A 23,533-nucleotide genomic window follows, 5' to 3' on the forward strand; every position below is an offset into this window, starting at 1 on the left:
ATAGTCCAATCATGAAAAGCATAAACATAATCTTAAGTTACTATTAATATTATGGGCTAGTCACTCTTCTAACCACTTTACATACATGGACTCATTTGTTTCTCACAACAACACCATGAAGTAGGACCTATTTTTCTTCATCTGTAAAATACAGATGAACAAACTGAGCTACAGATAGAGTATCTTGCTTGACCAAATTTAATCAGCTAAAGTGAGTAGAACCAGGTTCAAACAAAGCCAGTCTGCTACAGACCCTTCTCATAACCATGGCACTATCATATCTTAGAACAGAATGAAAATTTTTTTTTTTTTGAGACGGGGTCTTGCTATGTCGCCCAGGCTGGAGTGCAGTGGCATGATCTCTGCTCACTGCAACCTCCACCTCCCAGGTTCAAGAGATTCTCCTGCCTCAGCCTCCCTAGTAGCTGGGATTACAGTTTGCCCACCACCACGCCCTGCTAACTTTTTTGTATTTTTAGTAGACACAGGGCTTCACCATGTTGGCTAGGCTGGTTTCGAACTCCTGACCTTAAGTGATCTGCCTGCCTTGGCCTCCCAAAGTGCTGGGATTATAGGCGTGAGACACCGCACCCGGCTAATGTAAATATTATTATCCTTGAAAATATAAAAATAAATGTGTAGTGGATAGAAACTAGGATTCAGGAAACAGAGAAGTGATATTAAGGGAACAGTAAGAGTCACGATATCTTCATCTTGTTTGGCTAGTATTTTAGCTTTCTCTTGCTGCATAACAAATTACCACAAACTTAGCAGCCTAAAACAACACTCATTATCTCCTAGTTTTTGTGGGTCAGATGTCTTGGCATGAACCAGCTGGGTTTTCTGCTCAATGTCTTGCCAAGCTGCAATCAAGGAGTCAGCCAGGGCTGCACTCTAATCGTAGGTGGGGGCCCTCTTCCCAGCCCACTGATTGTGGTAGATTTTCAGCTCCTTGTTGTTGTAAGATTGGTGTTCCTCATGGAATATTCCAGAGGCAGTTCATGACATGGCTGTTTGCTTTCTTCCAGGCCAGCTGGAAAGCATCTCTGTTGCTTCACTTTCTTTTAAATGACTCGCCTGATTAGGTCAGGCCCACCCAGGACACCTCCCGTTGATTAACTCAAACTTAATTGATTAGTAACGGACCCTGCCCACACTTAAAGGAAAAGGATTACACAAGGTATGCACACCAAGGGATAGAAACTTGGGGGATCATCTTAGAATTCTGCCTACTACAGTTAGGAATCAGGAAAATGGCATCCAAAGTTGACAGACAAAAAATAGATATTTAACGATATTCTTTTTTTTTTTTTTTTTTTTGTGAGACAGAGTATCACTCTGTCGCCGGGCTGGAGTGCAGTGGCGCGATCTCAGCTCACTGCAGCCTCCACCTCCTGAGTTCAAGCAATTCTCCTACCTCAGCCTCCTGAGTAGCTGGGACTACAGGTGCGCACCACCATGCCCAGCTAATTTTTGCATTTTTAGTAGAGACAGGGTTTCACCATTTTGGCCAGGATGGTCTCAATCTCCTGACCTCAAGTGATCTGCCTGCCTCGGCCTCCCAAAGTGCTGGGATTACAGGCATAAGCCACCGCACCCAGCCTATATTTCTAAAATAAAGATTAGTTGAATAAAGATTAATACCATAAAAACACCTACTTGTAAGAATGACAAAAAAAGAAGAAAGTATGTAATACTAGTAAATGTTAGGAGGAAGGAAGGAAGGAATTCAGGGGTTGAATGCGAGCCAAATTAGTTCTCAGCCTTGATTTCACAGCAGAATCATCTGAATATCTTGAAAAATGACTAATAACTTAGAACCCGCCCAAGACAAAATAAATCAGAATTTATAGGGGTGGGGACAAGTTATAGATATGTTTTAAAAGCTCTTCAGGCGATTTTAATCTGCATCCAGGTAGAAAACCTCAGAGCTGAATCTTCATCTTTCTTAATAGAGAGGTCATTGGAATTCCCCCCAACCTAAAGTTGATAATAGAGATATAATCATGTTATTTGGAATTGTGAAAATAACCATCAGAAGCACTGCCTCCAGTGAAGAGTGGGGCTGGGAAGTTTGGGAGTGTAGAATTAGCCAGTTAGTGCTCAGTCCAAATCTGCCTGCACTATTTTTTTTTAATCATCTGCATGTATTATGTTGACTTATTTAAAAAATATTTCAGGTGGGTGCAGTGGCTCATGCCTATAATTTTAGTACTTTGGGAGGCTGAGGTGGCCAGATTGCTTGACTTCATGAGTTCAAGACCAGCCTGGGCAACATGGCAAGACCTCATCTCTACAAAAAAATACAGAATAACTTCTGATTATTCATGATGCTAACGCCTGGCATCATGACACGCAGCTGTAGTCCCAGCTACTCGAGAGGCTGAGGTGGGAAGACAGCTTGAGCCAAGGAGGTTGAGGTTGCAGTGAGCCATGATTGCACCACTGCACTACAGCCTGGCAACAGAGCGAGACCCTGCCTCAAAAAAAAAAAAAAAAAAAAAAAAGGAAAAAGAAAAAAAGTTTCAGAGCTTGTAGTCCCTTCAACAAGTGAAAAGTCAACACTTCCTATATGATTAGCATTAAAACCTTACCAGCCAATATGACCTAGCTATTATGTGCTTTTCTTTAAAAACACATGCCCTAAACCTAATGAAACAAGTACTGGGGTTTGTTCCTTTGGTGTAGAAATGCACATAATTTTAATGCTATCTCATTTTTTAAAAATTCTGCCCCCTCGCCGCCCTTTTCACTTCCTGTGTCAGTAAGCATTAATTCAGAATAGCTTTTGTATGCATTTCCTATGGCTGCTGTAACAAATAACCACAAACTGGATGTCCAAAAACAACAGAAATTATCTGTAGTAGTTTGATAGTCCACAAATCTGAAATTCATTTCACCACCCTGAAAACCAGGTGTGAGTTGACAGGGCTGCAGATCTTCCAAAGCCTCTAGGGGTAAATCCACTTTTTGCCCCTTCCAGCTCCTGGTGGCTGCCAGCATTCCTTGGTTGGTGGCCACATCACACCAATCTCTGGTCAGATTGCCTTCTCCTCTTCTGTGTCAAACTCCCTCTGTGTCTCTCTTATGAGGATACATGTGATTGCACTTAGAGCCCTCCTGGGTAGTCCAGGATAACCTCCCCACTTCAAGATCCTTCACTTAATCATGTCTGCAAAGTCTCTTTTTTCCATATAAGGTAACATTTACAGCATAAGGTAACATTACAGGTGCCCCTAACCCCCAGACCACAAACCAGTACAGGTCCTAGGCCTGTTAGGAACCAGGCCACATAGAAGGAGGTGAGCGGCAGTCAAGCTAGCAAAGCTTCGTCTGTATTTACAGCTGCTACCCATTGCTCACATTACTGCCTGAGCTCTGCCTCATGTCAGATCAGTGGCACCATTAGATTCTCATAGGAGCGCGAACCTTATGGTGAACTGTGCATGTGAGGGATCTAGGTTGCGTGCTCCTTTTGAGAATCTAATGCCTGATGATCTGTCACTCTCTCCCATCACCCCCAGGTGGGACCATCTAGTTGCAGGAAAACAAGCTCAGCACTCTCACTGATTCTACATTATGCTGAGTGGTATAATTATTTCATTATCTATTACAGTGTAATAACAATAGAAATAAAGTGCACAAAAAATATAGTATGTTAGAATCATCCCAAAACCATGACCCTTCTACCCCCTCCGTGGAAAAACTGTCTTCCACAAAACTGATCCCTGGTGCCAAAAAGGTTGGGGCCCACTGATTTACAGGATCCTAAGGATTGGAACACGGATATTGTTGTAGGACTTCAGTCTACCGTTATTTTTTACATTTTTAATCATTGAGCTAGCTTCCAATGAACAGTCAGATGAAGGAAATATATCTGAGGTGAAAATGAAATTTTAAAATCTAATTTATTTGGAGCTCTGGAAACACTATGAAAGGAAAATACATGATAATGGGAAGTGTCCATATTTTTCAGAGTTAAGTATTTTATTTGTCTTGTTTATAGTAGATTCTCCTATTTTATGTAGATTCTCCCTATTTTATTTACTATTTGACTTCTGTTTTTTACTCTTAAAATATTTTGTTTCATTATGTCTTTCTTTTAAGTTGGTAAAGAGCAAATAAGATGAACTGAATATACCTACAAGTAATTCATGTTTTCATGTATTCTTTGCTAATAACTACTCTGTTCAAGACCATCATAATTTTCTTCAACATTAACTTTGGTTTTTTAAAAAAGATATTTGTTTGCCTTCTGTACATATTTGCTTTCAACAACAAGAAGCTCTGTGGCTATGAAGTCTGTTTACTTGTAGTCTCAGAGAATACCAGGTTTTTAAAACTCCATCCTTTCAGAAGAATAGTATTATGTAATTTTAGCCATATTGGATATACTCACAGTTTGTAATAAAAATAATCCTCCCTTTTCTCTCAGATTTGTCTGTCTCTCCCGTTTAAAGTTTTTGAAAGAAAATAAAGATGGAAGGAAGGAAGAGAGGGAGGGTGGGAGGGAGGAAAGAATGAAGGAAGGAAGGAAGGAAGGAAGGAAGTCAGTCAGTCAAAGTAAAAGAAGTATTTGAAGGAATTTCATAGGTCAACACCCCAAAATGTTTACTTGCTCCAAGAACTTTCATTGACTGCGTCTTCCAGGGTGGTGCAATGTCTTTGGACAAAGAGAGACCATTGTGGTTAAGCACGAGGGTAAAACTGAAAGTTCTCGTCTGGGTCTCAGAGGGAGGCTTGGTGCTCTGAGTAAATATGGATAAACCACGCCACTTGTAAATTACTGGTTTTTTGTTCCTTAAACCAAGTTGTGCCTTCTCTTAATGGATATGTAAGTCCAAGGGGCTTAGTGAAAAAGCCATCCAGCTTTTTCTTCCCTATTGTGACCCTGTTCTGGTCACGAAGAAATGTCTTAAAGGTTGGCTTTCAAAAGTCAATGTCCAGCATGACTTCTGTGTGAATGGTGCTGTTCCATTTCAGGTATTAATTTTATAAAAGGGTTTCCAAGAAATACTTGACTTATTTTCTAATCTAGCCCTTCCTTTTATACTTCTGAGAAATCGCTCATCTTTCTAAATATCCAATTTGTAGTAACAGTCAATTATAAAAACATAAAATATTTTGACAACTCAAACTGGGTCTCTGCCCACTCATATATCTTCCCTGTGTTTATGTCTGGGTATATATGTGTGTGTCACATGTGTGAGTGGGAAACACAGGTGATAAACTTCATGTGACTCCACTGCTTGCAAACACTCCAATGGCTCCCAACTTCCTTACAGTGGCTCGTAAGCCCCTCTGCAATCTGACAGCAACTGACCACTTCATTCCCGTGCGGTAGTAGCTGGCCCCACAGACACTCTGATCAAGGGACCCATGTCTTCTTTCTGTTGCTCTGATTGCCCAGCCTCATTCCTGGGCTTGGCATTTGCCGTTCCTTCTACCTATAATGCTTTTTCCCCATATTGTTGGCTGGCTATCATTTATTATTCAGGTTAAGGATCAAATGGCATGTCCTTCCCTCACAATCCTTCCCAATATTGCCCTACCTCTTTTCTCTCTTCTGTAAGAGCACCCTCTTCATAGCACTTGCCCACTATCTAAAATGTTCTATTTATTTATCTTTTCATTGTCTGTCTCTCCTTCTGGATGTAGTGAGCTTGTCTGTTTTATTGGTCCTATATATCCAGCTCCTAGAACAATGACTAGCACAAAATAGGTGTATTAAAGCTTTTACATTTCCTTTCCCTCTTGCCCTCATTTCTTATCCTGTGACCAAGAGGAGAAGCTCAGATGACTCAAAGATCTATAGATCCAGTGATAATAAAATATACCTCATGGCAGAAGATCAAGGAAGGGCTTGGAGTGCTAGGATCTTGACAAAGGCTTGGGGGTTGGTGACGCTAACACCTCCTCCTCTACCCACCACGTTCCCACTCTACCACTCCAACCTCAGCTGACCAAGCAACATCTTGGTCACCTCTTCCCCCAGTTCCACTTGGACTATGGAGCACATCAATAATTTAATGATCCAGGAGGTACTGGGCATTTCTAACAGAGGCCCTTCAGGCACAGGTGATTAAGGAAGCTGGAGAGATGGTGCACATTCCTCCAGCTTTGGTACACAAGCCCTGCCCTCGCTCACACCCTGGGCTGATGTGGTGAGTCACTCCAGGTAAGGGGTAACACAGGGCCAGAGGCGACAGCAGTGAGGCCTCTGTTTTTCTTGCTTCAGAGGAGGAGAGTTGAAATGGAAACTCCTAGCCACACAGAACTGGGAGGCAGGGAGCTGTGAAAGTGGTGGTCCAGTCTTTGCACAGGCAGAATTACTTTCATTATTGCTCAATTTGAATTAGGTTAAAAGCAGATAGATTATTTTTAAGTCTCTTTTCTCCTTTCAGTAGATATGGCAAAGTCTAGAAATTGATATAATTTAAAGGTAATGAAAAGAAAGTTCAGCAGCTGCATCATGTTTCATGCTGTCCTTTCCTTCTCCTGGGGTGGGGCCTCTCCCCCTTCCTCCAGTCTTCTGTTGTGTTGCCAAGGGCACTGCTCAGAGTGGAGGAGATGGTTCTGAGGCCATGGCAGGCTTCCCCGAGCTCACTTCACATTAGCCACTTACCAAGATAAGCTGGAGCCGGGTCCTTTTTTCAGGTTGAGCAGGTGAATAATGTTTCTAACTGTTCCGGCGGCATGACCGATGATGGTGCTTATTTCTGTTGTACCTACAGACTCCCACGTCCAATGTGTGTTAGCTTTAAGTTGCATATTTGGTCGCTCTCTCAAATGCAGTGGGGAGGGCTAAGACCTGATTGTTTTGGAAGGAGTTTACACAATTAACCAGGTTCTCCATTCATTATGGGTGTTGTGTGTTTACACTGGTGGTTGTAGGAAAGACAAAGAAAAAAAAATCAGAAACATGGGAAGGTTTTCCTGCTGCATGATTTCATTAGCAGGATCAGGGACTCCCAGATCACTGTTTTTCTTTCCAGCATAAAATGGCCTTCAGAATGTTTTGGCGTCAAGCCAATTAATTGCCATTGGAAATTGTCTTTAGATTCCCTCTCTACTTTCCACTTCTTCCTTGTGTGCTAGTAATTATGTGATATCTCCTGAGAGTTCCACTGCAAACTCACTGAAGGCAAAAGCACTGACACGGAACTGGAAGGACTGAGGATCTGATGGAAAACAGAAAGTCCCATTACTTGCCCACTATCCCTTTTCATGCATCATAGTGGGGCTGGCTCTGAAATCCTGGGGCTTTTTAGAAGTCCCAGCATGTATCTCCCCTGGAGGACCAGCCCATCTTTGAGAAGGGCATCACCAATGGCACAAGAAGAAGGCTGAGCAGAAATATCGAATGCTTATTGGCAATAGGGGCATTAGCAACAGAGTCTAAAACCCAATTCCACTGCTGAAGACTTGGTGGCAGGAGCGCCACTTTCTGTTGTAGATCTGATGACACAGTGAGAAAGCACAGTGCATACTGGGCTAGTTTCAGAGAGGACTCATTATATTAGCCAGAAACTAGACTTTAATGTAAAAGTCTGAAGCCTATCAGGGATTTCTCTAGGAAAGCACACTCTGGAAACTGCTCTCTATTTCAGTGTTAACTGCAAGCATGCATGCCTTCATGGTTACAGCTGGGTTTAGGTACAGGAAAAAGGATTCCTCGCGCTCTCATCAAGTTGTAACTCTAGTGTTCCTGAGCACCTAGTCAAGTATAATAAAATAATTCCCCTCCTCTTCCATCTCTAGCCCATATTTTCAGATTCAAAGATGAGCTGGGAAACAGGGTTGATAACAGGTAATGATAATGATAAGCACAGATTGCGCCCTTAGAATGTTCCAGGCACTCTTCCCAGCGCATTACAGAGACAAACCCATGTATGCCTCACAATGACCCTATGAGATGGGTGCTCTTATTACCCCCGTTTTATGGATGAGGGAACGAACTTGGGTATAGAGTAGTTGAGGAATTTGTCCACGTATATATATAGCTAGTAAATGGTAGCAAAACCTAGGCTTGGACACGAGGCAATATGACTGGTCTCAAGTCTGTTTTTAACCACTGAACCACACTGTGGCAGGCGGGCAGCTTCCTCGGGGATTGCAGTCACCAGTGTTACATAATCAACACCAAGGGCTCATTCTTAAGGAAAGAGGCTGTTTGGTCTGCCCCTTACTGTTTTCTAGTCACGCTTACAGCTACCCTTCTTCAAATAGGTCTTGGGTCCCCCACATCACCTTTTCCCTTTCTTCATTCTCGGAGAATATGAGTAACTTCCATTTTATTTACTTTCTTTTATTCTAAAAAATAAATATAGAAGAAAAATCCTGGGTATATTAGCAAAATAAATGTCAACATTTTGCCCTGTCCCAGAAAAAAAGAAAAAATAATGAGTTATTGCCTAATATCCTTGAGAATACTGGGCAGGGGTTTCAAACCTGTTGAAATTAGGGTTTATACATTTGCAGATCCCAATCAAATAGGAAAAAGAAGATAAATCATAAGACAAAGAGTAAAGGGGGGAAAAGGAGGGGGAGAAAAACATGCCAGTTTTAAGCCAAGAGTTTATGTTAATAAGAAAAAGAGTTGAGGTGAGTGAGCCTAAACGAGTCATCTAACCTCATCTGGCCTCAGTTTGCTTTTCTGTAAAATACACAAGCTGAACTGGAAGGAATCTGTCCAGCCCTAACACAGTGATTTTAAGATAAGAAGTAACTGCAAAGGTGATCGAATTGGGAGTAAACTAAAAGAGGTTGTAATGATATTTCCTCTTCCCTTTTCATACTTTTCCTTATTACAGGAAAACAAGTATAATAGATAACTTTTGACTACAAGTAACAAGACCTAAAATTAAGAGCAGAAGATTTTAATATATTATAATAAATAGATAACATTTGACTCTAAGTAACAAGACCTAAACTAAAGAGCAGAAGATTTCTCACCTTTGCTTATGTCAAGGGCCATGACTGCACTGGGACAACAATGCCCAGACGTAGAGTGTGGATGAGGGTATAATCTGGGGGTGGAAGAAGAGAAGTATCCCTTAAAAGTACACTAAAATCCAGTAATTTCATAAAAACCCCACCTGAAGCCTAATTCCTCTTACAAAAGAGTCCATGACCTTCAATAAATCCTAGGTTTGCCAGAACACATCGTGAAAACCTTAGTGCCTATCTTTAAGTACCTCACATGTTCATTCACTCTGACCTTCAACTCTTTTTCATCCAGAAACTCTTTTGTGTTATACGAGGAATGAATGCAAAGCTCTGTGGGCAGCTATCCAAGGGTTTCCATGCTGACGTCTCCTTGGTCCCTCACCCTGGTTTTGTTTCTTCTTCCTCTGCATGAAAGAAAAGCAGAGAAAGAGTGAACTTGGAGTAGGAGGGGAGGTGGCTTGGGGTCGAGCGTCGTGTTGGCTATGCCCCTCTTTTGACCTCATAGATCCACTACTTTTGGAGCAATGACTGTGGCTTGGAGTGTTTGTTCATGGTCTGATCAGATCCTGTGACATTTCTCCCAAAGGCAGGAAGGCATCTCTCCCCCAGCAAGATTGTTTGGTCCTGTCTATATTTCATGACTATTTTTAATTCACCAGGAGGCTGCAAATCTAAATCTCATCTATCTTAGCTCTTAAGGGTACCCAAGATGTCAATTTATAGAACTCTACATTTAGGTTTGAACAGAATAGCCTCGCATTTTAAGCCCACTTCTGACACCACCCCATGGAGCCTGGGGCAGGCAATGTGGCCTGGTAAGAACAGCTTTGGAAAAGGCCCCTGAAGGTGTTGTTTCTTGGATTCCAGGGCTGACCTTGACTGTCTGGACATGAATCTATAAAATTTGAGGAAACCAGTTTGCTCTGCACTTTCTTACTGTCACATAAAAGTCCCTACCAGGGCTTTGCCAAAGTCCAGCTCTTATATGGAACCTGAGTTACTACTGGTGCTGGGCAGGGCTCAGGGACAGAGCTTAATGGAGGGGCAGGAAGAAAATAACTTGGCCAGCTGCGTTGAAGAAAGTAGTCATATATATCTGTGCAAACACTTAATTCATAAAACCTACCAGAATCTCAAAAACAAAGATGGTGGGATTTTCCTTTCCAAAGTACACGGCTCATTACCCTAAGCTTTTGTTACCTTTTTACTCCCTGAAAGGTTGTATAAGGTATTTCTTATAATCTAAAGTCACCTGCAGTTATGGAAGTAGGGGAGTGGCCAATGGGATGGCTCTGGGCTCTAAAAGTCTTATTCTGTCCCTGGCATCATTCTCCCAGGTCAGTGAGCCTCAGGATTCCTAGATGCCAGGACTTGGAAGCCTGACCCAGTTTGCCCACGGAGTAGAGATTATGGCTTGGGAACAAACACAAGAAAATCTTCTCTGTTGCACTTTCTAATGTTTGCAGAGGGCAGAGGGATTGCTGTTTTGCACTTAGGCTCCAGCGGATACAAACTATTGTCTTATGTTTCTGCAAAGTGTTTTGCTATAGGAATTTTAGGTGCTACAGTTATTTTCCTGATTTCCTGATAGTCCTATGAATTTCTATTTATTGACAGTTTCTCACCATCACCATCATCATCACCACCATCATCAAACACTTGCATAGCATTGTTCTATATCTATTATATAAAATAATTATCATTCATTCTTCACAAGCCCCTGTTTATTATCCTTCAGATGAGGAAACTGAGGCAAGGAGACACAAATAGATTAGGTGGCTTGTCTGAGGCCGCACTGGAATTCAAACACAGGCAAACTTGTTCCAGAACTATTCTCTTAGTGACCATAATATGTGGCCTCCCCGATACATATAAATACTAATTCAAGGGCTCTTTAAAATATTATTCTGTGGGATTTCCCAAGTCTAGTTAAAGAGCATGGTTTGCATGTTATTTTTATGGACTTAAACTATGTAGACGATTCTTAAGGAGTTTTTTTGCTTTAAGTTGTATTGTTATTGTGATCTTGAAGTGATAATGTATTGATATTTCAATTCTACTCCTTGCTTCAGTCCTTTAACTTCCCCATTTTTGATCTTGTCTCTAAAATTTCTGAAACTAGAAGTATTTTTAGAGCCAGAAGAGGCCAGGGGACAAATAAGAAGGGAAAATGACTCTATTAGAAGTCTCTATTGGCTTGGTAAATTCCCATAATTTCCAGTTGGAAAATTTTTTTCCTTATAATTTTTGGGTAGCATTTGAATGAAGACACTCTAGAAAGAGAGTTTTATACTATTTTATTAATAATCTTCAGAGAAGATTTACTTAATATACTGCAGAAATAGGGCTTATACAAAGATCCCTTGGTAATTTCTTCCATTTCTTACAGATTCATAGTTAGGAATTTCATCCTAATGTCTATTCTAAATTATTCCTAGTCAGTTAATGTTGAAAAAGAAAATGGATTTGTCATGACACTTCCATGAGCATTTTGAGCACTGCCTTTTGAGTTCTTGTCCTTGCAGTATACGTAGCCCCACCCATTTTGGATGCAGATTGTATTCACATAAAACGGAAGCAATTTCATTTTCTTATCTGAGGTGGACTTGAACTTCACCTTGTCTCCTGGGGATAATAAATCAAAAGGAATTGATTTTTTTTTTCACATTAAAGTTGGTGGGGTTTTCAAATTATGTGTTCTAAAATGTTGCCCTGTAAAGTAGGCAAGTAGCTCCTTCAAGAAGCTTGGGCCCAAAGCTGAAGAGGTGTCTTCAGTGATCCTTGGGGAAATCTCTCTTTTAAAGCCAGAATGAGAAACCCTTTCTACTCTCAGCGTTTTGAAATGTGATGAGCTGAAGATGATGAGACCTGAGCCACATGTATACACAAAACTGAGTGTAGCGCAATTTCTGGAACTCTCAGTTTTGCAACTGCTGTCCAAAGATCCACGCAGTGAACCTGGTGGACTGGCGCCTGACGTGGAGGCTTTAAGGGAGGTGGGAGGGACAGCCACAGCATGGGTAGGCAGCCTCTCACCTCTCCTCTGCGTGCTGCCCAGGGATGCTCCACAAGGCAGTTGGAGAATGGCTGCGCCTCACCAAGTTCAGGAATCCCTTCTGAAAGCTTGTCGAGGACTCACATGTCACTGAGTGGGAAAGAAATGTGCCTCCACCTGAAACAAGTCACATAGCTGGTCCCAGATGAGAAAATGTCTGGTGCAGAAAGAAAGAAGCAAAGGACTTGCAGGATCCTTGAAAGACCATGAGGTCCACGGGGAGGAGAGAGCAGGCTGTCCCCTCTCTTTCTCCTGCTCCTCTCCCCAGGGCTGCTCTGGTGGCAGAACCAGATGGAAATGTCACCTAGCACAGAGTGTTTTATTCTTCCTGGTCTACACCCCTGCCTTAAACAGTGAAAGCTCCTTGGCAACATCATGCAGAGGTTCTTTTCATTTTTAATTAAATCCTAAGAGATATATTTTTTTTCCTAAAGGTGCCAGCTTAAAATAATTACTAGAATTCCCAACAGGGCTAATCAGAGACTTATAGAAAATAAAAATGAAGGAGAACGCCCTACCCAATGGGTTTCTGTCATTTTGCTCAGAAGGCTCTTGTAGTCCAGGGCAGCGATCACAGTTCTTGGCATTAGGGGCTATTAATAGGAGCCTTGAAATAAATCCCTATCCAGTGAGATAAGGAAAACTTATTTCACTGCCTGAGTATCTCTCCTCTGATGACCAGACACCTTCCATTTTCATCAGCTGTTTATCAAAATCAGATTAGTAAAAGAATAATCAGATCAGAATTGTTTATGCCTGTCTCAATCTTGAATTACAAATGACTTTCATGTGCTGCCTGGGCGAAGTACCGTGACCTATAGATGAACTAGCCATTGTATTTCCTGCACCTTGTACTGAACTTATAATTTCCCAAAGACCACAAGTCATTAAGTCTCATTGTTGATTATTGATCTAAGTAAGATAGGTGAGGCTAGCTCCATGGGGGCTGTGGATATGTGGGCAATAGATTCTCTTTGTGATAAGTCATAAGTCACTAATGGGTTATTTTGAGCTCTCCCAAGTGGAAGACAATGGAGCCTTTAGTAGGTTGTGGAGTTACGTAAGACATCTCTTTCCAAACAAAGAGGAGGCAGGACACCCAGCCAAAGGGTTGAGCACAGGAGGCTGTGTGGTCTGGTGGTTCCAGGGAGAGACGTGGGGCCAGGGCTTCCTGGGTTCAGCTACCAGCCGAGACTCTGAGTCAGGGGGGAGCAGAGCCAAGTCTCTTGGCTTGAGGCAGCTAGACTGTAAAACCAGGAGAGAGAAAACCGCAGGTCTGTGCTCAAGGACTCTAGGGGAAAAACACATTCTGGAAATTTAAAAAAAAAGAGAGAGAGCGAGAGAGAGATCACCCTGTTAAGTTACAATTTGGGACTTTTTCAACAAGAAATGAGCATCTTTCCTGCTGATTGGCTGACATGTCCTCCTCTGGGCAGCACTGTGAAGCCCAGCCAGTATCTGAGGGTGTTCTGTGTGGAATGAATAGAGAAGCTCAGGGGTCTGAGCAAAGCCAGTCAACCTTGGTGAGTTGTCACAAGGAATGCTTAGGGAGCCGGGCCCTGGGAGCAAAGAGGTTCTGCATGAATTCTTCCCTTTCACTCATCCTGTCTTCCACAGTAAAATGTCCTCTGAAATCATGGGAGGAAAAAATCCCTTCCTGCCGGCTTCTTCTGGATACCTCCCTTCCACCAGTCTGAGCACAGAGCTGTAACCAGCAACCTGTTTAGCCACAGATCCACACAGGTTTCCAAGCCACAGCCAGGGCTGGGGCTGATGGTCCATGTTCTCCAAGTCCCATGAGCCCTGAAAGTCTGATAATTCTGGTCAGACAGAGTGGGTGGCCACCTACATGGTGAGTTTGAAGGATGACTGGGTGGGTCTCCACTCCTTGGCAGGGTGCCGCATTTCTCTGGATCTGAAAGATTTTCTGATTGTTACAAATAGCCTGTTAAAATGAAAACCATATTTATGAAGAAATCTCTGTATTCAGCATGAGCACTTGAGTCAATAATATCTTCATAGAGTCCCATAGAAATGGGACAGGAAATGAAGGAGGGGCAGATTTTGCTGTGGAATAAGGTTGGGGGAGGAAGTTTCTTATCTGGAGGAGCAGAGGGAGCCCAGGAGGGGACAGAGAGATGAATCAGGTGGAGAGAGCCTTTCTAGTAGTTTCTCCTGGAATGTCTGGAACAATGTTAAAATCTAGTGGTGGGTGGGTGTGAGTTGTACCAGGAGCAATGCTTTTACTCTAATTCAAGCCAGGCCAAATGGAATCCAGGTTTTCACTTGTGGGCACCTTGTCCAGCCACCAAGTACACTCATGATGTCGCTCCTCCCTGCATTTGCCAGAGTGCACATTCCCTGCCACTGGTTAAATAGCCATGCTCAATGTCCCAAGTCCTAAGCTTCCCCATATTAAAATGAAGCAGTGATCTCTCCTTTTACAATCTTATAACCATCCTTTTGTCACTTTGTTGCAATCTAGGGAAAAATTAATAAAAAATTAAATCTACTCTTGCGAGCAAAGGTATCTGAGGAAGGAACGTTATCTATTTTGTAAGAATACCTGAGTGAAAGAATGAAAACTAATCCACTGAGGTTAGTGACAGCTTTAATCACTTAATTTTCAGACTCTGCTTCCTCTGCTTATGATAATTCACTATGGCTGGCGCACCACTTTCAGGCCCTCCCTGGGTAACCGTGCTCTAACAAACACATGTCTAGGAAAACGTAGAGAGACCACTTGGGGGTGGATTTCACAAGATTATTCTCATCTTCTCTGGTCACAGTGCCACTGTCCCCTGTGGTCCTTGAGAGTCCTCCTCCTGCTCTCTACAATCACACCTGGCCAAGCAAAGACAACACAGTGAGAATTTCTGGGGGGAAATGTCTGGGTAGGAAATCAAACAGAGTAAACAAGGCACCCTGCCTAGAGAGAGGTGCTGTCCAAAGTCTCCAGGTTTGGGGTCTCTAAAGCGCCCACTGACCTCTCCTTGTTCAGTTGCCTCGTTGGGTATCGTCGAAGTCTCCTCCACAATTCCTGGCAGCACTAGGTGGGTCTCAGTCCCATTCTGGGCCCTGCCTTCCTCTCCAGCAGGCTTTCCTGTGGGAGAGGAAGGACCAGCCCTTGTCCCACAAAAGTGACTCCAGGCTTCCTCATCCCTCAGTCAGAGAGTCTTGTTAAACAGAAGACTTCATGTCTCAGATAAAATCTGTGTTTTAGTATTACTGTTGTAGTATGTTTTAATATTATGTTATAGTATGTTCACGTAGACATAAATATATCTCCCCCATCCCTTTGATTAAAGGACCTGTCTAATGACACCCTCAAACAACAACAAAAAAACTTCCTCTAAGTACCCATGCTTTGGAAGGGATCAATAAACATATATAAATAAATGTTTGCTGGAAATAATGAGTTGTTGTCTCTGAGCTGGCATCCCCATATATTAGTTTTATTTTCACTTACAATATGAATTTTAAAATATATAATATCTCATATTAGTCTTATACTTTACAAAGTTTAACTTATAAAATATATGAGTGTGCTAAGTGAAAAATAAAATAACATATCATGACCTATTAAGATAGATAGGCTCTATCAAGGGAAAAAGTCAATTAATGGCTGTTTAATTTCAATAACTAAATCTGCCACAAATTTGAAGGTTCATGTAAATGTTTTCATATCCAGTTTGCAGAATGAAGCTCCATTTGGTATTTTCTGATTGTGCTCAAAAGTAAACCTTGTATGATTCTTAAATGAGAATCAGTGACCCGCAGGGTCAAGCATACCAAAGGTGCTTAATGGTTGCTTTTAAAATAAATGAGAAATTGTACATTATAACCTAATATATGGTGGACTGATAATGTACAAAAGATTGGTTTCTAAAAGTTGGGGGAAAATACACTTCTATTACATTAAGTTAGAAGTTATATGAAACACAGGAGAAATATCTCCAGTTCTACTTCTTCCTGGGAGAAGAATTGAGAGAAGACAGTCACATTCAAGACACATCCAAATATGTAAAACAACAAAGGGATCCAACCAATACATAATTTTGTGTGCTATATGTCTAGCTACAAAAGTTGGTGCTATCTTATTTTAAAAGCAGGATTTCTGTTTGAGGCCCATTTCATGTTTCTGGTTTACAACAAGGAAGTCACACAGTAAAGCAGCGCTCCTTTTCTACTTTGATGTGCGGACAGGAGCCTGCAGTAATGAGGAGACAAGTCCCAGGCTATGTGGAACTGGGCTAAGGTAGGAAGAAACCAAATGTGTATTAAGCAGCATCTAGAAGCCACTTGCTTTGCTAAGTGCTGTTTCATTGAACCTTCCCCATGTTGCTGTGAGGTAGTTATATTTTTCTCCACTTTACACATGAGGAAACTACAGATGGAATGCTTTGCCCAAAGTCACACACCGGTAAGTGGCAGCCAGACTTGCAACTCGAGGCCCTACCACCTTAACATGAATGATAGAAAGTCCAGATCATTGAGAAGTGTCTGTTCATATCCTTCATCCACTTTTTTATGGGGTTGTTTTTTTCTTGTAAATTTGTTTAAGTTCCTTGTAGATTCTGGATATTAGCCGTTTGTCAGACGGATAGATTGCAAAAATTTTCTCCCATTCTGTAGGTTGCCTTTTCATGCTAATAATAGTTTCTTTTGCTGTGCAGATGCTTTTTAGTTTAATTAGATCCCATTTGTCAATTTATACAGCCAAAAAACATGAAAAAAAGCTCATCATGCAAATCAAAACAATGAGATACCATCTTACACCAGTTAGAATGGCGATCATTAAAAAGTCAGGAAACAACAGATGCTGGAGAGGATGTGGAGAAATAGGAACGCTTTTACACTGTTGGTGGAAGTGTAAATTAGTTCAACCATTGTGGAAGGCAGTGTGTCAATTCCCCAAGGATCTAGAACCAGAAATATCATTTCACCCAGCAATCCCATTACTGGGTATATACCCAAAGAGTTATCAATCATTCTACTATAAAGACACATGCACATGTATGTTTATTGCAGCACTACTCACAATAGCAAAGACTTGGAACCAACCCAAATGCCCATCAATGATAGACTGGATAAAGCAAATGTGGCACATAGACACCATGGAATACTATGCAGCCATTAAAAAGGATGAGTTCATGTCCTTTGCAGGGACATGGATGAAACTGGAAACCATCATTCTCAGCAAACTAACACAGGAACAGAAAACCAAACACTGCATGTTCTCACTAATAAGTGGGAGTTGAACAATGAGAACACATGGACACAGAGAGGGGAACATCACACACCAGGGCCTGTCGGGGGTTGGGGGGCTAGGGGAGGGATAGCATTAAGAGAAACACCTAATGTAGATGGCGGGTTGATGGGTGCAGCAAACCACCATGGCATGTGTACACCTATGTAACAAACCTGAACATTCTGCACATGTATCCCAGAACTTAAAGTATTAAAAAAAAAAAAAAAAAGAAAGGAAAAAAGAAAGAAAAAGAAAAGAAAATTTAGATCAGAGAGTGTGTTCTGGGCTTGTGTGTCCTGGGCTTTACTAAGAACATAAAAAGCACCACTGTATTTTACAGTATAATCAACTGTTTAAATTGCCTCAGAGTTGGTAAGAGGGAGTCCTTGGGTTCTGATCTGAAATGGAAAAGGCTGTCTGTTTTTCTTTATAATAAAATAGAGAACATGACTTGTGAATCCCATTCTTCAGGACAAACTTTAGTTGCTATTGGTAGATATAAAGTAAGAATCAGCATTCCAGGTACGTTTTACAAGACTTTTTCCAGCCAGACTCTCTTTGCCTTGGGAACAATTACAACCTTGACTTCTACGATGGATACTGAGTAGCAAAACAGAGACAGTCACTGGAACAAAGGAGTCACAGTGAATATTGGTTTTTGTCTTTCCAAAAACAGATTTTTGAAATAAACACTAACTTGAGAGATTTTATGTGTACCAGTTCATCTGTAACATGTTACTTTAAAGCACATCCAAACAGTGTTTTCAGAGATTATGAAAATTTTATTAATAAAGAAAATCTGCATTACACATATCCCCTTTAAAAACAACCACCTCAAACATGTAGAAATGCTTTATTTTGTATTTGCTATTTGATCAATGCCAGAAAAATGAAACCACAACACCAAAGTACAGACCAGTATTTTTGAAGGGGATAATAATCATTTGAGATAATAAACTACTAGAAAATCAGAAGAAATGATTCAAGGTATTCATTTCAAAGGCTAAACCACTAATTCTTCATCCAAACGAATGTTTCCACTGTGAGTCAATACATTTGCCATCAGTTCTTTTTAATGCTATCCTGAATACACAATATACACCTAAAAACATGATAGAGTGCTCTGAGAATAGCAAGAACTGATAGCCAACATGATTTACAGAAATTTATGGCTATGTAGCAACGGTTCAGAGACAATCTCTAGAAAATATGAAGGTACTCTTCATGATAGGAAAGGATTGGTTTTGCAGGGCAGCTTTTAAGTTCATTTCTGATTGTCTTTAAATAACCACTCTACCCTTGTCCCTTGATCTCACCGTTTGCTAAAATTTTATAAACATATTCCAGACATACTGCATGCAAAAAGGGAAGTATAAGAATATTAAGATTCTCATGCCCTGGACATGAATAGAAAACATGTATATAATGTGTTCTCACTGTCAGAACAACCTATAGAAGTGTAAAGCTGGAAACCCCTCAGTAGAGAGATATACACTTTTAATCCAAAGAAAAAAAACAGTGAGGCCTGTTACTTGACTACAGTTTCCAGGGCTCTGGTGTAGCTATATTTTAGGCATAGCTCCAAGGAGCAGCCTACACAAATTTGGATGGAGCGAGGGAGGCACAGATGGTGGTCACGTGAAGGCACAGACCGATCGAGTGGGCTCGGCTACAAAGTCTGTACATTTAGGCTGCTGTATTCCTCCTGTTTCAAGTACTGCCAAGTCCCGGCTCTTCCCCGTCTTTCCAAAGTCTTGATTCATTTAATTCTCCTGAAGGAGGTGGAAGAGGAGGAGGGTTGCACAAATCTTACTCTTCCGTGGTTTAGAGGAGACAGTCACCATCTTGGCGCCTTGTCAGATTTTAAATGTAACATTTTGCTAAGTGTAAAGCTGTGTATCTGTTCCTTTTCTGTTGCCATTATTGTAACTTCAATATTTGCAAAACACAACATCAAAATACTTCAAATCCAGCCCAAAGCAGTTATTCATGCAACACAATTCTTACACTTATCAATATACAGCAAGCTCATAGCAAAGGGATCTTTTCTTTCTTTCTTTTCTGTTTAGTTCTTTCTATTTGCTTATGATTTTTTTTCCTTGGGGACTTAAGAATGATTTAATCATACAATAGTAATATCCCCATTTTATATATGTATAGTATATATGTGTGTGTGTGTGTGTGTGTGTATATATATATATATATATATATATATATATCCTGATGGTTATACTATTATAAAGCTTATTACAATGTCAACTCTTACAAGTTGCATTATTTAGAAAAAGGAAGCACAGAAGCTAAAATGATTCTACCATTTGAAATACCCTGTGAATTACTGGTAAAGCATAGAGCACCTTAAGGATATACAGAGTCTTAATTTTTAAATATAAAAACTTGTAGTGTTCACTATAAAATGTTGTTGTTAAAGAAATTCGGGATGTGCTTTCAGTGGTGCCTAATTCATGGTTACTAGCATTAACTGCTACTTTCTTACTATTTAAAGGATGGACTACAACATTCCAGATTCTCAGTTATTTTCTTCTTTGTGTAGGAAACTCAACCAAAAATCAAAATGGATTCAGTTACTGGCTTTTTTTTTTTTTTTTTTTTTTTTTTTTTTTTTAACAGGACACAAGGTATTTTACCTCATCATTCTGCTTGGTATTCTGTTGGTGTAACTTTTGTGTGTGATCAATTTTGCTCCAGAGACTTATCCTCTAAGCTCTCCAATGTGTCTTTTTAGCTGGAGCTAATGTGTAGGAAGGCCATTTTTAAAGCAAATCAAAACATTAAAAGGTTTAACATCTGTTAATCGGGTGTTTTATCTAGAGGACATAAAAGATATTTACAATCCTCTAGCTTACCGACTTAACGCTTTCCTTTATACTGGATATTTATATTGTGTAGAAATTGAAACCGTTATCACAATCAATGGAATTATTCCACTTTCTTCTAAGACAAGCAAGAAAATGTTTTCCTTTTACGTTAGAATTTCATGATTAGTAAAGTGTATCAACAGGCAATGCGGAGAGGCGAATTGAACTCAATTATTATCTTAATTTCTGCTTTCAACAAAGCATACTGATAAAGTTCTTGATACCATTTATGTTTCATGAATTTCCATTTTTAGCTCCTTCCTTAAAATATGGATACAGTTCAGAATTTAATAGCAACAATAATCACAGAGAGAAGTCTCCCCACCTTGGGGCATTTGTGCTTTAAACCACAGTCACTTAAAAACAAAACAACTAAAACTACCCTCCAAGTCAAGGCCATACTGCTTAAATAAGAACTTCAAAACATTATTTTGATTTCCTAGGTTGACTAAGCATACGAATTAATAATAGGATTATGTATAAAATACAGTTTCATGAATGGAACACATCAGCATTACCCAATCTTCCTCAAACATAGATTGGTTGCCAAGAGAGATGCTTTTCAACATATCACAAATGTGCTATTTGTATAAACACTTCCTATTACAAATGCTCTTGTTTTTGTTTAAATGAGTGTTTTTAACCTGAGCTATTAATAATTTTTTTTCCTTGTGGTGCTTGGCTTTCAGAAGAAAGAATCTTCAGGCCTCTGCTCTTGTGAGAGTAATTTCTCTTAACACCGACAGTGCAGCGTAAGTACAGTCAGAGCTCATTAAATAGACTTCTGAGCATAATTATAATTAACAATTAGCTAGAAATTAGTTTTAATGATTTGTTTTAGATGATAGAATAGAAGCATAATGTAATTATTTTTAAACCTTCTACATCATTTAGAATACAACTACCACCACCTTTCAATTATTGAGAGGCAATCATCTAAAGCATTTAACAAGTGATCCACTTACAGAGCCAAGCTAAGGGAGCTGAAGAGGCCGCCGCCCCAACCCAGGTGTTGATAATTATCTAGCCTTTTGCAAAGCCTCTTCCGTTTCTACTCTGCTCTTTAAGCTATTTCATGCCTTGAAGATGTCTCTACCAGGGAAAATAAAGAGATTCAGCTCTTCCCCCACCTCCTGTCTGTCTCCAAGACAGAGTGGGGCTGATGACTGGAGGTGGGAAGGACTAGAGGAAGACGCCACAAAATTTAGCAACTGGGCCTGAAATTCACCGTTCACACCATCAAACTGGACTAACAGGAAAGAAGATTATGTAAGGAATGGATAAAATGAGTTAACAGGAGTTAACTCCAGACTGTAAAGATAGATCTATGCCATTCTTTCCTTGTTCAGTGTTCTGTTAACTTTTAATATCCCAAAGTCAATTTGGATCTTGCTTTCTCTGCAAGAATGTTAAAAAAATACAATAGAAACCTGAAGAAATGCTCTTTTGTTTCATAAAAATATAAAATATTCAATTAGAAGAGTGACTTTTATTGTCCATTTTTTTCCTTTCTTTGTTTAAAAATTTTTTTTGTTGTTTAACCTCAGCTACTCCATGTGCTACTTTCTCTCGCAACTTTGAGCAAGAATGTTAGATCTTTTGCTGGGGGCCTTCGGAAGCCGTGAGGGAGCATATCCTGACACCCACATAGAAGACCTGGTACCTATGTTTCCACATCACAAAGCAGGCCAACAAGCACACAAGGCCGCAGACCAAATTAAGAATCATCTGGATGAGTAAGAAAAGTTTGAAAGTGCCAGTGACGCTGGTACAGTCCGTCACATCCCGGTAAACAAAGGTCCTGCTGAGCGGCTCCGAGGAGGGCAGTTTGCACTGGCAAGAGTCGAGTGTGGTCTCACAGGTAAACTGTGTGAGCTGCGAATAGTGGTGGGCGGCAAAGGCCACGGCCAGCACACAGACCGTCAGGCCCAGGGCACTCAGCAGAAAGTATAACAGCTGCAAGAAAGCAGAAGAAAACCTTTCTGGTTACAAAGAACATTGGATGATGATTTGCAAAGCGAATTCATCAAAACTGTTCTTTTTCTTCCCTCCCAGAAATTTTCTGATGGAAAGGCTGACACCCACATAGAAGACCACATACCAGGTCTTCTATGTGGGTGTCAGGATATGTTGTCTTCTTAGAAACACAACACCCAAGACATGGAAATAGCTCCATGTTTATTTATTAGTGGGTAGTTCTTAAACCCTGATCACATTTTCATTTGCCATCCAGATGTTGGGCCCTTTTCAAGAGTTGTGACAACCATATTAGCTGGACTGTGGAATGTTTTTGTCTAGATGTTGCCAGCAGTTTAGATGAATCCCAAACAAGCTAGCCATCCCTGGATGACATGTTGTGCTTATTTTGAACTCAAGAACTTCTGATATTAAGACTGAAACAAGACTAGGAAGTAAAGGTTTTTGTAATGCAAACACTGTGTGGGCCAAAATTAGCAATGATGGGTCAACTAATAGCATAGGTTAATTTTTTTAAAAGACTATGTTCAATGTAGTGATTGCCAAACTGTATCCATAAACATGAGAATCCCCAGTAAGAGGTTGCTGGGAGAAAATAAATTATGGCTCCAGAAGTCAAGTGACTCAATGTCAGCTTCATCGCCTGTGAAACTTACCCCAAGCCCAACAACGACCATGTGATTCCTGAGCATGAAAAAACTCTAAATGGTTCCTCAGTCACCAAGGTTTTGAACACTGTTGGCCTCCAGGTTAGCTTTGGGATTGAAAAAGTCTAGTTAAAGTTCTCACTCTGCTGCTTAAGGGCTGTGGGAACTCTGAACAATTTAGGGATTTAGCTTACACCTAAAATATTCTGAGCAAAACTTGTGGGTGTTCACTGACATGGCCACGATAAAATCTATGGAACAAGAAATATTTTTGTGATTGAACTCACCTACTAGAAATGTTAATCTTAATGGTCCACCTGCTGAGACTCTAGGTAAGGCTCAGAGTCCCCAGCTTTTGAGACTAGTACACATAGTTCTTAGTGCAAGAATTACATTACCACAGTCAAAAGTTGCTCTCTACAGAGAACAATTCTGGTAAATGGACACTTCACAAAGTAATATTAGTTCCAGTCATTTCCAGGTTCAGATGAAAGTAGCTCTGAGAAGATGATGCCCTTCCCCCACCTTCCCTTATATATAATTCAAAATTAAAACATATATGTAACACTATAAAATATGTGTACAAAAGTCCTCCAAATGAGTGTGTTCCACACAGTGATGATTTCAAGTGTTTTCAAGTCTTAAATTTGGAATGCTGTATTTACATTTTTACTTTTTCTTTTTCTTGAGTGGTATGTGTGCATGTATGTGTGGGTGTGGGTGTACATACTGGTTGCTGGTGCCCTAAGCTTATCTCTGGTTTGCCTGTAAGGGA

The 23,533-nt window shown here is 40.5% G+C and overlaps 1 protein-coding gene and 1 long non-coding RNA gene across 4 annotated transcripts in view; one reads left to right on the top strand and one right to left on the bottom strand.

The window, feature by feature from the left end:
* The window catches only part of LOC129525849 (uncharacterized), a 58,599-nt gene that overhangs the window by 19,089 nt on the left and 15,977 nt on the right, over window positions 1-23,533 (top strand). The gene's annotated exons all lie outside the window — the stretch shown is intronic.
* The window catches only part of SSPN (sarcospan), a 37,947-nt gene continuing 32,430 nt past the window's right edge, over window positions 18,017-23,533 (bottom strand). For both annotated transcript variants that reach the window (XM_004052886.5, XM_004052885.5), the window contains exon 3: window positions 18,017-22,090. In XM_004052886.5, the coding sequence (XP_004052934.1) occupies window positions 21,725-22,090 (366 nt within the window). In that variant the 3' untranslated portion in view covers window positions 18,017-21,724. The remainder of the gene's footprint in view (window positions 22,091-23,533) is intronic.

Source organism: Gorilla gorilla, chromosome 10, assembly GCF_029281585.2.
Source record: "Gorilla gorilla gorilla isolate KB3781 chromosome 10, NHGRI_mGorGor1-v2.1_pri, whole genome shotgun sequence".
Lineage (NCBI taxonomy): Eukaryota > Metazoa > Chordata > Mammalia > Primates > Hominidae > Gorilla > Gorilla gorilla.